The sequence below is a fragment of the Molothrus ater genome, chromosome 15 (genome assembly GCF_012460135.2).
Source record: "Molothrus ater isolate BHLD 08-10-18 breed brown headed cowbird chromosome 15, BPBGC_Mater_1.1, whole genome shotgun sequence".
Taxonomy (NCBI): domain Eukaryota; kingdom Metazoa; phylum Chordata; class Aves; order Passeriformes; family Icteridae; genus Molothrus; species Molothrus ater.
Window position 1 is genome coordinate 1,218,828 of NC_050492.2, and position 16,034 is coordinate 1,234,861.

The 16,034-nt window shown below is 53.2% G+C and overlaps 2 protein-coding genes across 3 annotated transcripts in view; one reads left to right on the plus strand and one right to left on the minus strand.

The window, feature by feature from the left end:
- CTNNA1 (catenin alpha 1) overlaps positions 1 to 8,596 on the plus strand; it is a 117,147-nt gene extending 108,551 nt beyond the window's left edge. For both annotated transcript variants that reach the window (XM_036392047.2, XM_036392048.2), the window contains 2 exons: positions 4,855 to 4,989; positions 7,471 to 8,596. In XM_036392047.2, coding sequence (XP_036247940.1) covers positions 4,855 to 4,989; positions 7,471 to 7,758 — 423 coding nt within the window. In that variant the 3' untranslated portion in view covers positions 7,759 to 8,596. The remainder of the gene's footprint in view (positions 1 to 4,854; positions 4,990 to 7,470) is intronic.
- Positions 8,597 to 13,174: 4,578 nt separating this feature from the next.
- The window catches only part of SIL1 (SIL1 nucleotide exchange factor), a 90,347-nt gene continuing 87,487 nt past the window's right edge, over positions 13,175 to 16,034 (minus strand). Inside the window, 3 exon segments of the mRNA XM_054516489.1 lie at positions 13,175 to 13,320; positions 13,323 to 13,632; positions 15,350 to 15,514. Coding sequence (XP_054372464.1) covers positions 13,283 to 13,320; positions 13,323 to 13,632; positions 15,350 to 15,514 — 513 coding nt within the window. The 3' untranslated portion in view covers positions 13,175 to 13,282.

Consider the following 16,034-nt stretch of genomic DNA (forward strand, 5'->3'; position numbering starts at 1 on the left):
TATTGCACCACCTTTAATACTGGCTTTGAGGCAGCTTTGTAAGATCAACAATTTTCAGATGCTCCACAGACTGAGTGGGGAGGGTGTCAGAGCTCTCTGGTGTTTTTTCACTTCAGAGCTGATGAAGGCTTGGAGCAAGGCCTGCAGGGACCCGAGCGTGGCTGTGCTGTCCCAGTGCTGGGAAGGAATTCTCACAGGACTGAATGAGCATGGCCAGCTCAGGGATTATTTATGCAATGCCTGTCCTGAGCCACTTAGAAACTGGGCCAAGCAAGAGCACCTTTGGCCTCAGCCCACACCCAAATAGCAGGGAAACATCAACATTAGTAATAATATTCCACCTTCAAGAGAGACTCTGAAATGCAAGGAGGTTAAGCCTGAGATCATGGACTAAACTTTGTTTTCCCAGTTGTCACTTGCTTTCCAGGCTTTTTCAGGATGGAAATTTGTGTACTGCAAGGTTTTCACTGAACTAGTGTCACTTTGAAAGTAAATCATTGCAGTGCAGGACTCTCTCTTAATGTTGCATTCAGAGGTGCTTGTCTACACCCTCCTTTATTAATGATGCAGTGAGAAATGTTCAATGGGGAGATAAATTTGATAAGTGTTTTTTCAGATGGCTTTCCTTGCTACAGCACTTTGACAGCCTTGTTTCTGCAAGAACCAGGTGTGCTGCTGGTGTAGGTAAATGAAGCAAGGAGCAGTTTGTGTTCAAGGTCTCAGGGGAGCTGGGCAGAAGGTTTACAATGCCTTTTCTTTTTTTTTTTTTTTTTTTTTGATTCACATGTTTTATGCAAAGTTGGTATATGGTTTTCTGTACCAAGCCATTTCAAAATATAAAAGAAAACTTATTTCAGTAGCAGTAAGGTCCTTAAAAATGTAACAGATTAAGCACATGTTTGAAGATAAATATGAGCAGCACTGTACAGTTAGTCATTTTGACAAGAATATAGCTTTTTCCTGACTCCATACTCAGCTAATACTTTGAGCCTGCATATTTCATTAGATGTGCTTCCATACTCTTTAGAAACATGTTAATGTGGAGCAGAGTGACAGCTACAGAGCAGGAGCAGCTCCTGGTTCCTGCTGTCCCTGCCCCTGGAGGAGGGAGCACACGGAGGGGCTGTGTCCTGTGTGCTGGGTGACACCAGAGCTGTGACCCCTCGTGTCAGTGTGCCAGCAGCTCCCAGCTCTGCCATCAGGCCCTTCTGCAGCACATTCCTCTGAGCTCCAAGAGCTGCTGTCCCAGGAATTCCCTCTCTGTTGGGATGAGTTCTGCCATCAGCTGAACTCATCAGGTTCTCCCCGAGGTTTCCATCCCTCACTCCAAGCAGCTGCTGCTTGCTGGGAGCAGGGGAATATGAAGCAGTTATGAGCACAACACAGATGACAATGATTTGCAGCAAGGGTTCTCTCTATTATTTATTTTTTCAATGTCAGAACACCTACAAAGCCAAAGGAACTTTCTGGGTTTTTTTCCTTCCGTGGCAGTGGGAGGCCAAGGTTACATCAGTTCTGATCACCCTGTGAGAAGCAGCTGGGGGTCAGGGTAGGGTTGCCCCACTTCCCAGTAAAAGGCTCCAGCAGCCTCATGCTGGGGAGACTGGTCCGTGCTGGGGGGGCTGGGGTGGGGACCCTGGGCACAGGCTGGTGGCAGCTGCTGGCACAGGTGGTCAGTGCCCATCCTCCCAGGGAGCTGCCTCCCCAAAACAGCTGCTGGCAGCTCCTGCTGGGCCCAGCGGGCACCTGGGGCTGAGGGGCATTTTTTGGGGATTCCTGGTGCAGCAGGGCCCATTCCCAAAGGGAGAGGCAGGGGGAGGAAGAAGCTCTGAGGTTGCTGGCTCTCCCCTGCAGCCACTGGGGATGGTCTGTGTCCATGAGCACACACCACCAGGGCTCTGCTGTCTTCCTCTGCCCCTTTTCTCTGCAAAAACAGAGGAAAAGGTGATTCTGCTTCTCTGCAGGCTCAGCTGGGGCAGCAGGAACTGAAAGTAGGAGGGGGTGTTTGCTGTGTCTAGGATGGAGCCTGGATTTGACCTGGAGCAGCCAGCTTAGCTTTTGCCAGTAACCTTCCCTGAGTCTGTGGCAGCAGCTCAGTTTGGGGGCTTTGGGAAGGTGGGGTGTCCCCCAACACATTCATTTCCATCTGCACTGCACTACCTGCTAGGCTGTGCTGTGTCTGTGAGAACCCATCCATCTCTGCAGATGGGGGTTGTGGCTGTGGGTTAGTCCAGTAATGTCATCATTCTTGATCAGTGTTCAAATTGTTGCCTTTTGGGTTTTTTGATTTTTATCCGAGTGCTTCTGCCTAGGAAAGGACAGGGCTCCTGCAGGCACCCGCAGTGCCTTTTGTTGATGCTCTTTTTTATCTCGTGTTACATCTCCATTTAAACCTCATCTGTCTTTGAGCTGAGTCCTCGATCCTGCCTGCAGAAATAGCACACACAGGATAGGATCTGGGTTTCCATCTCACACTGGATTGATGTACACAGCCCAGTGATGATTCCTATTCCACGAAGGTTTTGCTGCCTTCCTCAGCTGTTGGTGAACGTGCAGCAGCCTCCTGCCTTGAGAGTCTTTCCTTGAAGGGTTTCACAGCCCCAGAGAGGAGCTGGAATTGTTGAGCCATCCCCTGATGTGCTGCACTGGGTATTTGTCAGCCCTTGAGCCCCTGCACTGCTGTGCTGCTCACTTGCTGTGTTAGATGAGCTCTTTGGGAGATGGAGAGCAGTTTCCAAAATGGTAATTTGGGCTTTTCATTAGCTCTTTGGCCAGGGCTATTTGTGGACTTGCTCTTAAACATCTTGTACTGCTGACTAATATTGATTAGCTTAAAAAATTAACCTGCAAGCTTTGCTGCTTCGTTAGGCAGGGCTTCACTGCACTGATGGAAGCTGCATGCCCACATTGAGAGTTGCAATTACTTTGGGTGTTCATCATTTTCCTTGGGACTAAGAAGGTGGTTTTATGTCTGTTGGTGGGGTCAGATGCCCATAAAGCCATGCAGATCTCCCAGTGCAGTGTCCCTGTGTGTGTGTGAGCTCTGTGGGCACATCACTGCAGCACCTGAGTCACCTCTGCTCAGCACAGAGACCACTTTGCTTTACAAAGGCCACTTGTTCTGGCCCCAGAAAAAAACAAATATATGTGTTAGCTGCACTCACCTTCACTGCAGAGGGTGTTGTGGCAGATTGAGTGCTGTTGGGAAGGAAATGCTCCTCCATGTGAGTGGGACCATGTTTGCATATCCCTGTGTGTGCACCACGATCTGCTCCTCTTTTATACAAAGAAAAGAGCTTCTGCTTCCATCTCACAGCTAAGGAGAGAAGGTCTGCAGGGAGAATCAGGGCTCAGAGCCTGCTGCTCACAGCCAGGAGGGGATTTTTACCTTACCCTCAAGGGGAGGAGAGGCTGCATGGCCAATGCAACAACCCTCAGCTGGAGTGAGGCATTAAGTAATGGAAGTGGTGCCACATTGAAGATTAATCTTTCAGTCATGCCATGTCCATTATGAATCTTCATCAGATGGTCCATTGCACAGGATCAGGGTCTTAGGTGAAATGGGATTTTGCTGTGAACAGGGGTGTGTGAAAAAGAGCTCTTCAATCACTCTGGATGGGGTGCAGCTGTCCAGAGGCTGGAGATCCCTGCAGGCTGTAGTCCTGTCCCTGGATAATGCCAGGTGAATTCCACTGCTCCAGCTGAAACAGTGCTGGGCACAGTGCAGCCTGCCTTAGAGCAGGAGATAAGGATCAGTGGGAGTCTGATGGTTTTGTCCAGGAGGCCTGTGGATGCTGGGTGGGGAGATGATGAGGGGCCATTTCCATGGAACAGGAGCTGTCTGTGGGGTACAAGTGATGCTTCTCTGGGGTTCAGAGCAGGGCTTAAGCAACATGGGGTGTGACCCAGTGTGATGTAAGTGAAGCTGTAGGTGTTGTGTGTGTGTGTGTGTGTGTGTGTGTGTGTGTTTGAGCATGTGGGCTGCCCCTGGGGCTGAGGTGGCCCATGGGGGACCTGCTGCTGGGACCCCACTGCTGCTGCTGCTAAAGGGGCTGCAGGGCTGCTGAGAGCAGCAGAACCCTTCCCACAGCATTTATGTCCTACAGAGCCTGCTCTGGACCGTGGCTGCTCCTCAGCTGGGCTCCTCTCTGGTCTGGAAATCCAGCCTGAGCCTGGCTCATCTGTGGCTCATTCTTTAGTTCTGTCCCAGAAAATGCCACCTTCCCAAACTGCACAGAGGACTCCTGCGCAGAGCCTTTTGTGCAAAGCTGAAAAAGTTACATTTCTCTTACAGATGAGTGCTGCAGCAAGCACCTTAAAAATGTCATTTTGTGCCTGGTGAGGAACCTGCTTTCCCCCCTGCTACAAGATGGGAGCAGAAGTCAAGAAAATCTCTGTTTGCTGCATGTAATTGAGGCACTGTTGGGTTCATAATTTTCAAGCTTGAAATACTTAAGATTGAGGATTGAGGGAGGAATTGGTAACACCTGCTATTTGCAGCTTGAAATCTTGGGTGTCAGACCATTGCTGCTGTGTCCTGTGCAGTACAGGAAGGACTTTTACAGCTGACAGACCTGCTCTGGGGAGGGTAAATAGTCCTCCTTCTCTTCCTCTTCCTTCTGTTCCTCCTCTTCCTCCTCCCTGGGAGGGCTGCTGAAGGGCAGTGGAAGGAGCCTGTGCAGTGCTGCCCTGCTCATGGCTCCTGGGTTTAGGTGCCTGTCTCGCTGCTCAGCTGTCTCAAAGCCCAGGCTCAGCAGGGAGGGAGGGCAGCGCTGTCCCAGCCCATCCCCTGCTCCAGGGGAGGTGCCTGGAGTGTGTCTGGCTCCTGCCCAGCTGTGCCCGTGTCACCCACAGTGCCCAGACTCGGCGTGCAAGCAGGACCTGCTGGCCTACCTGCAGCGCATCGCGCTCTACTGCCACCAGCTCAACATCTGCAGCAAGGTGAAGGCCGAGGTGCAGAACCTGGGCGGGGAGCTCGTCGTCTCCGGGGTACGTATGGCACACGCTGCCTCAGGCAGCTTTGCTCCCACAGGTTATTCCATGTGAGCTTTTGTGTTCAACCCCACGGAACAGAGACTGGAGATGCTGGAGCATGGCCAGCTCAGGTTCTGAGTTCTAATGGATGCAGAGTTTGTGTTGCTGCCTCGCTGTTCTGAGGAGGAACGCTTGCTGTGAAAATACAGACTTCACATTTCCTTATTCAAAAGTGTTTGTACACAGATTCACTTCACCTTTGTGTGATCTGTTTTCCAGACTGCTTTTCACTCTTAGTGAGGTTAATCACTTTATCAGCACAGTCAAACCTGCCCCAAGTCTCTGCACAGCCTTGGAACATGCTGGGGTCCTGCAATGCTCCAGAGATGTTAATATTTCAGGATGGCTATGCCCTGAAGAGTGCAGGGATTTTTAGTGGCTGCTCTGGTTTCTGACAGCTGGAAGCTGCCCCAGGCCAGCTTGCTTTCTTATTCCAGCCATTACTTTGCAAATAATTTTTTTCACTGTAGTTCATGAAATGCTGCCTCCTAAGAGGATTCTGTATGGCAGATATTTGGCGGGAGGGAAGTGGAGCTAAATCCTTAATTTCTTCGGCATACTCTGCCTTGCCCTGCAGAGGCACGTTTGGTCACTTCTGGTGCTTTTGCCCAGCCATGTCAGGACTGAGGAAGGAAGTTGGAAGAAGGGACAGAATTGGCCCTTGGAGAGTCCAGAATTGCTCCCTGATCAGCAAATGGAGAAACTTCCCACATTCTGCCATTTTGTTACCACAGAATCATGGAACAGTTTGGGTTGGAAGGGACCTTAAAAGTCATCCAGTGCCACCCCCTGCCATAGCAGGGACACCTCCCACTGTCCCAGGCTGCTCCAAGCCCCATCCAGCCTGGCCTTGGACGCTGGCAGGAGTTCAGGGGCAGCCACAGCTTCCCTGGGCATCCTCTGCCCTGATATTTTCCAGTGAAACCCTGTTTGATATCTCAATTGCTTAAACTAAGTAGCACAGATTTCCCCCCCACAACCAGGGAGAGCTGTGGAAGGAGAGCTTTGGGGCAGCAGCAGCAGGAGCAGTCAGCAATAGATATCCCTGCACGAGCTGAGCCCATCTGGGGGTGATGGGGCTGTGCTGCCCCCCCTGCTGCCTTTCCAGCCCCCAGAGCAGCTCCAGGGACTGTGGTGGGATGTGCTGCTGTTCATGTCCTGGGAGCTGGGAGGCTGAAGGCGTGGTGCTGTCAAAGCAGGAGATGTGTTACTGTGCAGCAAAACGTACTCCAGGGCTTCACTGCAGTTACTCAGTGCCTCCAGGATTTACATCCCCTCTGCCATAAATCAGTGGTAGAACAGCCTGGCATCTGTAGTCTGATCTCCTGGTTTTGTCCCTTCTCCTTGAGCCTGTCCACTGGGGCTGAGGGCTGCCAGCAGCAGTGTTGAGCTCCATGGGATAATCAGATGAAGACCTCAGCCAGTCCAGAGGCATCACCACTCTGAAAGGAAGGTTCTGTCCAGTGTTAATGCCCTGCCCCTGCACCCGAGTGCTGTGAGAGCAGAGCAGAGCCCAGGAGGGCAGAGCTGGCACCTGCACAGTCTGACAGGTCATTCAGAAAAGCACTTCCCTGCTCTCCTGGCCTTTAATGATTCCTGCTGCTGTGAGGATTCCTGGAAACACTCCAGCACGGTGGTTTCCAGGCTCATGAGGAGGAGGGCAGAGCACAGGGGCTTTGCCAGAGGATCTGAGGTGCCATGGTAGCAATTGGGGCACAGTGGAGTAGAAGGGAAGGGTCAATGCCCCAGAAAAGCCACCAGAACCAAACCCTGCCCCAGATCAAACCCCTGTCCCAGCCCATTTGGCCTTGACAAGCTGGGGATCCCACCCAGAGCAGGACACTGGCCCCTGGAGAAGGGGGTCCCAGCTGAGGTCACTACAGTGCTCCTCCCCTCTCTCTTCCACCCAGCCCTGGTCTCAGCTCTTTGTCCCTGCTGTGCCCTACAGCTTTGACAAATTCATGTTTTTCCTTGTTTTGATGCTCTTGTAAATCAGGAGCCAGCTGGGAAAGGGCTCAGGCCTGGCTGGTGATGCAGTTGTGTTCCTTCCTTCCCAATACAATTTAGTATTCTAGGACGATTTAAATATTTATTATCGGTGATTAAGATATTACTACAGCTTTATTAATCTCATTAGAGAATAAGCAACTGTTAAATCTTAGTCACAAAAGCAAAGGGCAGAATACAAATGTTTCCAATTGCCATTGATGTGGAAAATGCATACAGGGGGGCAAACCCTCCTTTTGTGCTGGTGGCACAAGTCAGCTTTGTAACCACTGAGCATCCAAAAAAATCCTGCCTCAAACTGGGAGCCTCAGGTTTCAAAGGAAAAATATAAATCAGTTTTCAAGTGGTTTTACCCCCAGGCCTGTGGTGCTCTCAGTGGAAGGCTGTGTTTGGGGGTTCCATGGTGGGTAACTCTGTGTCCCTTGGCAGGTGGACAGTGCCATGTCCCTGATCCAGGCAGCCAAGAACCTGATGAACGCCGTGGTGCAGACGGTCAAGGCCTCCTACGTGGCGTCCACCAAGTACCAGAAGTCCCAGGGCATGGCCTCCCTCAACCTCCCGGCCGTCTCCTGGAAGATGAAGGCTCCGGAGAAGAAACCCCTGGTCAAGAGGGAGAAACAGGACGAGACCCAGACGAAAATCAAGAGGGCATCCCAGAAGAAGCACGTGAACCCCGTGCAGGCCCTCAGCGAGTTCAAGGCCATGGAGAGTATCTAGAGGAGAGCTCTGGCTCGGGGTGTTTTTCTCTAGCCCACTACTGCTACTTCCAGAACTCTACTTTTAATACCCTAAGGATTTTTCAAAAATTTACTATTCCTCCAAATGTATTTACTTAATATAATTTTGATAACTTTGTTTAGATTACCTGGGGAGATACTTAAATTTCTAAGTCCTATCAGTATATCTTCAGCCTGCAGAAGTGTGGTAATTTAGATGGCTTTTAGATTACAGGGGTGGATTTCTAGCTGGAAACTGTTTTTTATAATCTTGCTTTAAATGAAATATTCTATAACCAAAGAGGATTTTACAGTAACACTAACGGTTAACACTAATAGTGGATCATGATACTCAGAGACTCAGTTTATCATGGTGATCAAGAGAAAAAAATAGATTTTTTACTCAAAAAAAAAAATTAATGAAAGTATTGTATGTGATAGTGTATCTCTGCTGTGGGGGTGGAGAGGGAGCAAGATCAGAGGAGTTTGAAATTACAACAGCCACTGGCTGTGTGAGCACAACTGGAAAACAGCTGGAAAAACGCTACACCCGTGCCTGGGCCAGGCTTTGCTGGGGATCGTGTTTGGAGCTGGGCTCAGTGGTGCCCTGGGGCCGTGATGCTGCTTTTCCTGGGCTGCCCCGGAGCCCTCTGGGGTTCCCTTGTGCTCCTGGCACCGCTCCCTCCGGAGCCGGGGGAGCCCCCGGGGCCGATCCCTGCGGAAACCTCCCCCGGCGTGGGCGGCCGATCGCTCCCCGTGACACGGACGGGAATTGTAATGCCTGCTTACAAATTACTAATGTATTTTGCTGCGGGACACTAATAAAGTTGCTTTTCCCAGCTGGTGCATTGTGGTGCTGTGAATGGAGCTGGGCCCAGCCCGCCCATCGCCCCCCCCTCGCCATTCAGATGCAAATCAGCTTTGTGCTCATTCCTCATAATTGCTCTGCATCCCGCCTTGGGCTTCCAGAGGCACCCAGGAAATCGTGTTTGCTCAGGCTGCAATTTAGACTGTACATTATTTGTGATAACTATAGCTACAAGGTATAATTTCACTGTCTTATTTAAATTTTATGAATTTCAGCGTGTTTCACACGTCCCAGTCGAGTCGAGTGCAGGGAAGCGGTGCCTGCACGGGGCAGCACCGCGGTGCCTGTTCCTGTGGAGCTGGAAAAGCCTGGGCTGGAGTCAATGTCTGAAATGCAGCTCCATTTTAGAGCTGAACCTTGGCACTGAAATGTTATAATTTTATTTATCTCAATCAGCTCATAATTTACTGTATTAAGGTTATTGCTGTCATGTTACTGTAATGCTGATCATAATTAAGCTAAATAGTTTTTGAGATATTTTTGCCAAATGTATTATGTTTTCAAGCATTTTAGCCTCTTGAGTACAGCTATTAAACAGTGGAATGATAGGATATTTTCATACACCCTTAACAAGTAAACAGGCTCGGAGAGGGAGCGGTGCTCCACTGCCGTTCGGGGGTTAACAGGCTATAGGTCTTCTTTTAGAGATAATTATTAACTGAATTTTTGCAATATAGGGTTTTTTTTTTCCTGGTATTGTCTTAAAGGTGACATTCCCTGAGCTGTTTAGGGAGTACATCCAATGCCTCCCACCAGTACAATCTATTAACGTGCTTTAAAAAATAACCCTTATTAAGATGTACAGACAAGTTTACACTTACTTATCTTTTAAATACATCTTCGTTTAATTTATGCTACAAACACTGAGTATCAAGAAATTAAAAGTGGTTCCCCTGGTGAGAGCTACAGCCCCAGGGGGTGCAGGAGCACCAGGAACGCCATGGGGACATGAGGCCGAAAAACCTCAGCTCACATTTCCCTTGCACCCCAGAATTGCTCCTCTGGGAATTGCGTTTGGGTTTGGAGCAGAGAAGGGCATCGAGGTGAATCATTATCGGTGTAACACTTAATCGCTCCGTTCAGAAGTGCCGCAGTAGCGGCTGGAGGAGAGAAAATGCCTGTCCCCTTAGAAGAGGGGGGACTTTGTGTCATGAAATCCCAGTTTCCCAGTTTAGCTGGGGACGTGGTGGTGACACCGGGGCGGGGGAGCGGCGGATCCTGGGGCCGGAGCGGGGCAGAAGAACCCCGAGCCGGGGCAGGGCAGGGCAGTTCCTCATCCCGGCGCGACTCCAGCCCCGGTCCCGGTGCCTCCGGCCCCTCCGGGTTGTTCGGCACCAGCCCCAGACCCAGGTGGTTCAGGAGTACAAAACCCAAAATCGCCGATCCCGTGTCAGGGAATTCCAGCCCTGCGTGTGAAAGCGGCGCTGAAGCCGCGGCTCGGCGAGGGGGTCCAGCCGCCAGCGAAGCTGTGACTTTATTAGGGAGCCAATTGGAGAGAATTACAGTAATTACTGCTCCATGTAATTAAGCGCTAGGGAAGGGCTCGTGCTGTCGCTCTCGCTGCCGGAGGACGATGCTCGGCTCGGGAGGGAGCGAACGGGCGGGGAGAGCTCCGGGGGTGCTCCCGCCGCTTCCCCCCGGCGGTGAGCGAGGAGCCGAACCCCACCTTCCCAATTCCCTGCCCTCCGTGGAGATGGGGGGACCCGCCGTGGCTTTGGGCAGGGAAGGGCTGTGGGATTTCCCTACCCGCCAGCTCCCCATGGCTGCTGCCCAGGCACCGCCTGGAACACGCCGGAGTACTTGCTAGAGGGGTTTTGGGGTGTTTTTGCAGTGATTTGAAGATGTTTTGGTTTGGGCTTTTTTTGCAGCGCAATGGGGCAGCAGCTTTGCTGGGTCCGTGCCAGAGCCCGGCAGACCTGGCAGTGCAGGGATCTCAGGAAGATGAACCCACATTATCTTCTAAAGTGTATTAGTGAAACCACATTAAATCCTCAGGAGATACGTCTTATTCCAGATTTCAAGTGCTCTTAATTCAATTCCGCGGTGAATGGAGCCACGTTGAATTTATGCCGCTTTAATTGTGTGTGAAGTTTCCGTGCCACGATTTAATGGCCGTTAATGAGCGCCTTCCCTCTCCGAGCTCTGCCTGCTCCCAGCGCCTTTGGGATGTGTCAGGAGCGGGGCCGGAGAGGGGAGCGGGGGCACCCCGAGCTGCGTTTGCTTAAACGGGTGCTGGGTCCAAACCACGGCAGCCAAACCTCAAGCACAAAATTGAGGAGAGAGCAGAGAGGGTGAGGAGGGACGAGTGCATTCAAAACCCCAACAAAGGGGTGAGAAAAGGAAAAATCCATTAAGGCACATCAGCTGCTCCAGTGCTGAGGGCTCAGGCCCCGCCTGTGCTGCGGATGGTGAGGGCTGGGGAGTGTCCGAGGGAGACACAGCCCGGGGGCTCTGCTCTGAGCCACTCCCTGCCGAAAGGGTGCCAGGGTTCCGAGAGCTCAGGCTGGGCCAGCACAGCCCTCCTGATGCTCCAGTGGGTGCAGGGGGAAGGAGTGGGAGCAGGTCCTGGCCTGGCCACTTGTGTGACTGCGGCGCTTAACGCTTGATGCCCTCTTGAAGCTGGAGCAATGGGGGGGCCCTGTTAGCTCCAGAATTAAGTACAGAAGTGCTCATCCCGGACCTGCACTGGGAGGGGGTGTCTGGTGAGCCCTATCCAAGGTTTCCATCTGCTCCAGGATCCCCCACCCCTGGGGCCGCTCCAGCCCTGCCTGCTCCATGCCTACAGGAATTTGGGGGATTCCCAGCACAGTGGGGCTGGCTCTGCACAGGGGCTGGGGCAGGACTGGCTCGGCCCTGGCCCTGCCGGGGGAGGACCAGGCAGCTGCAGCAGCCCTGTCATTACCCCGAGCTGTGGACCAGCAGCACCATTTGGGGCACAAAGCTGTCATTAGTGGGGACACCGGCCTGGGCTGGCATTTATGGCCAGGGAAAGCAGCCCAGGGCTCGCCTGCACTTCTCTGTGACCCTCTGGGGACACATGGCCACGCACACAGAGGAATGGGCTGCAGCCCCCAAGGCTGAGCCTTGGCCATGGCTGCCCATGGTGGAGCTCTTGGTGCCCCCCAAGGTTCCATGGCTGTCACCACCTCCCCAGGCCACCACCCAGCTGCAGTCCCACTGCTTGGACTGGACCCTGAGACCTGCAGGAGCTGCAGAGAGGGAGTGGCTACAACCCAGGGGTTCCCTCTGGCCACCCCTCTTTGGGCTCCTGACCCCCCTGCAGAGCCTGGAGCCCTTTGGGCAGGGGTACACAGGGTGTGGGTGTGGGGTCCCTGATGCCAGCACTGCCCAAGACCTCACACAGCCTCTGCCCCAAGAGTGCCCTGCCAGGGCCCAGCGCCTCAGGAGCAGCACTGCCAGGAAATTGTTATTTGTTATCATATTTTGGCCTCCTTTGAGTGTTCCATGTCCTTGGCTGTGTCACTCTGCCGTGGGTGGGAAACAGCCCGAGGGGGTCACCAGGACCTTCCTGGGCACTTCCTGCTGCCATCCCAGGCCACAGGGGCCATCCCAGGGCTGGCAGCGAGTGGCACTGACCAGGAGCCACCACCTGCTCCCTCCTGAGCTGCCCTGGAGGCCCGTGGGCACCTTTCCATCCCCAGGGCCAGCACAGGCACCCCCAGTGAGCCCCTGCTCAAAAACTTGACAGGTTTAAGACTTTAAGGAAGAGCAAGTGGGGTTTTGGCTTTGGGGTTGGACAGGGAGGGCTGCTGGTGGTTTTCTCCCTGACTCATTCCCTAAGGAGGTGTTAGACAATCCCCACCTTAAATCCAGCTCTGACACAGTGACAAAGCTAGGCAGGGGCTGAGAAATCCCTGTGCTGATCCCCTCCAGTTCTGCTGGATCCCTGATTCACCTGGCATCACTCCAGAGGCTTGGGTTTCCAGCAGAAAAGCCCCTTCCCATGGTTGTCCTGGCTGTTACCGTCAGATTTTTTTTTTTTTTAACCTACAAAGCAAAGCCTTGGCAAGGCTGGCTGGGAAATGCATTTCAGATAAAAATAGGGAAAAAAAATTAATGCCAGCAAAACAGCCTGAAACCCCAAAAAGAGAAAGATCAAAAATTAGTTATAATTAGCCCTGCTACTTAACAGTGACAAGTGACACACTGTACAAGGGAGCCTCAAATATTTGAGCACAAAGCCTGGTGGTTCCAGGGTCACAGGTGGGAATGGGTCTGGTGGCATTTGTGCCCATCCCTGGTGGTGGCAGAGCCCTGCAAGGGCTGGGGAATGGAAGGAACCAGCTGGGCTCTGCCAGGCCTGGAGGAAGTGCAGGGATTCAAACATCCCCTCCTGGGAGTGACACAAGCATGGCCCCCACAGGAACACCACTTGTTCCCTTTCTGCAAATCCCAAATTCCTCAGCTGAGCCCCCAGCTTGTTCCCTCCACCGTGCACCTCCGTTCTTCCAGCGTATGCCATGAAAACAAGACATTCCCCACACCCCAATGTATTTTAATAACAAAGTTGTTGGCACACAGTGTGGGATCTCATTTAGTCCAGCAGTTTATTCCAAAGTGCACCTGCAATGAAAAGTCTGGCCATCCAAACTTGCTGTCACCCTGAATTCCCTGGAATTGGACAGAACCCCCAGTTTCACCTCAGTTCCTGGATGATGGTGTTAATAGAGCCAGGAGCTCCCTGAAGTAGCCATCCTTGTCCCCTTCCCTCTGCTCCTCAGCCGCCAGCTCCTCGTACTCGCTGCGCAGGAGGCTGAGGGTGGTGCCCAGGGCAGGGTCCCCCCGGTAGTGCTCCCTGCAGAAGGCCACCAGGACCCCCACCAGCTTGAGGACCTTCTCACGGGTGTCGTGCTCGGGCATGGCCAGCAGATTGGGCACCAGGGCACACCAGCCCTGCTCCACCACCGCCGGCACCAGCCTGACCTGCTGGTACTGCTGGATTTTCTCCTCCATCTGCTCTCCGTGCTGGGAGTCCTCAAGCAGCATCTGTGGGAAGTGGTGGAACACAGATTAATGTCCCTGTCAGAGAGGAACTGCTCCCAGGAGGTGACACAGTAGAGGAGGATGCATGTCCTGTACCACCTGCTATGGATGGGGACTTGCCACAGAAGACCAGACTGAGGTTGTGTCCTGGCTCCCTGGCCACAGGGGCTGTTTTTCCACCCTGGAAAACTCCCAGGGACTGGGGGTTTCTGTGTCACACAGCCTGGGAGGGGACTCAGAGGCAGGAAGCTCATCAAGACTTGAAAAGTCTTTGGTCTGGTGCTTTTTCCTGCTGACAGGTGCCTGGAGCACCTAATGAACATCATCACTTGGCTCCATGCTGCTCCTTCCAGAGATGGGATCTCAGTCTCCTCCAGCCACAGCCAGACCTACCCCTGCCAGCCTGGTCCAGAAAACTCCAGTACTGAAATTCTGCAGGGGGCTGGATCCCTTACAGCAAGAGAGACCAGCCCAGGGGGGCAAGGGGGCCAGAGGGAGGAGGGGAAACTCCCCCACACCACCCTGTGAGCCCTTTGGTGGAGAGCCTGTTGATAGCTTGCAATTTCCAGACAGGGACTTGGAAGGACAACACCAAGACCTCCCCTCTCCTGGTCCTCTTGAGAGCTGCCTGCTGAAGTGCAGGCAGGATTTGGGGTGAAAAGGAAGGAATGTGGCAGGAGGAGGCATTCAGAGCCTCAGTGACTCCTGTTTTGCACTGAGAGCTGCCAGGGTGCTTTACGATTCCAAACCAATCCATCTGACAGTCACCCAGCCCAACCCAAACCTGCCACCCCAGCTTGGAGCAGCCCCCCAGCACCCAGGGTACAGCATTCCCAATCCAAAGAGCAGCTAAAAATCGTTGTTTTAACATAAACCCGAGAATCTGCCAGGCTGTGCTTGCCCCAGACCCACGGAGGTAGGAACAGATGGGGCTGCCGGAGGGGAGAGCTGGGAAATGGGCAGCAGGATCAAATGGGAATGGTTTGAGTCAAAATGCCCTTGTCTGCTCCTTTCCCATGGAGCTGACAGGATCATGTTAGAGTCAGCACCTGATAAGATTTCAGACCTGCTAAAATAATTTGCACCTTTACAAAGTCTCCTGGAAAATAACTGATTTAACAGAGAGGTGCTGCTCTGCCGTGCCTGCAACCCAGGTATTAGAGCAGCCATAATCCGCAGGGCAAATTGGCCATAAACCGAGCCAGAGTGGATTTAATTCTCATTCTCTGGAGTCAGGGAAACACACAGACTGAACAACAAGCCATGGCAAGGAAAGACAGGCTTTAAACTGACACTTACAGCAGTAATCCAGGGTATTTGAAAATAAAACACGGAATGTGGCAGGCTGGGCTCCAGGGAGGCACGTGCAGCCGGCAAAGGGCTCTCTGGCAGGCAGGGACACAGCAGAGCTGGCCTGTCCCCTGGCCTTGGCTGGACACCACAGCCCAGGGCCAGCATTCCCTACTTGTGTCCTCTGTGTCCTGCTGTTTAAACACCCTCAGGAGGAAATGGTGGCAGTGACTTGAAGGCAAACAAAGGTTTCAGCTCCTCTAGGTTTCCCCAGGCACTGGTGTGGTGTTGGCCAAGGGGCTGAAGGGGACTCATCCCCACTGATGCTGGGCTGGCTCCTCCTCATCCTTGTCCCGTGAGGATTTTCAGGCCTGGCTGGGTTTGGGGACCAAGGTGAGGAGTGCCTGGCCAGTGCCACCCCAGGTCTCACCTTCTCCATTATGAGGTCATAGAGCAGTGTCACCACACGGACATGGAGGGGCTCCATCCCCTTCTGCCAGAAGAGGCTTCTGAGCACCTGGAGGCCGCCCAGCTTGAGGAACTGCTGCTGGGCATAGGGGAAGTGCCTCAGCATAGAGGACAAAGCAAAGAGAGCCTGGTGGAGAAAGAGAGGGCAATCAGCAAGGTGGCCATGGCCACCCCATGTCGCATGGCCCCTCTTGATGGCACCCCAAGAGGACAGCAGAAACACGCTCCCCAAGGAAAATGCATCCCAACCTCTCCTTGCTGAGGGACATCTCCAGCAGTCCTGTTTGCAATCCCAATCCTCCCCAGCACTGTGAGGCTGCCAAATCGTGGGTACTTCATCAAACCCCAGTCTGGGCTGTCACTGAGGTGCCTGTGGCCAGCCCCTTCTCCATGTTCACCCCCACAGTGGGCTGAGGAGTGTACAGCACCACCCAGCAGAGCCTGATCCCTACGAGGTGATTTGGATGCCGGGGTGATGTCCCCACAACCCCACAGTCAGAGGACAAGGCCACGACGTCCCCCGGCCCAGGCCGTGTCAGGGTGCAGCCCCACAGCCGCCAGCCAGAGCCCAGCAGCCCGCGGTGCCGCAGGGGCTTGGCTCGGAGCCGAGGCGGCAATGAGGGGCCAGCCCAGCGCTGCTGTCACCC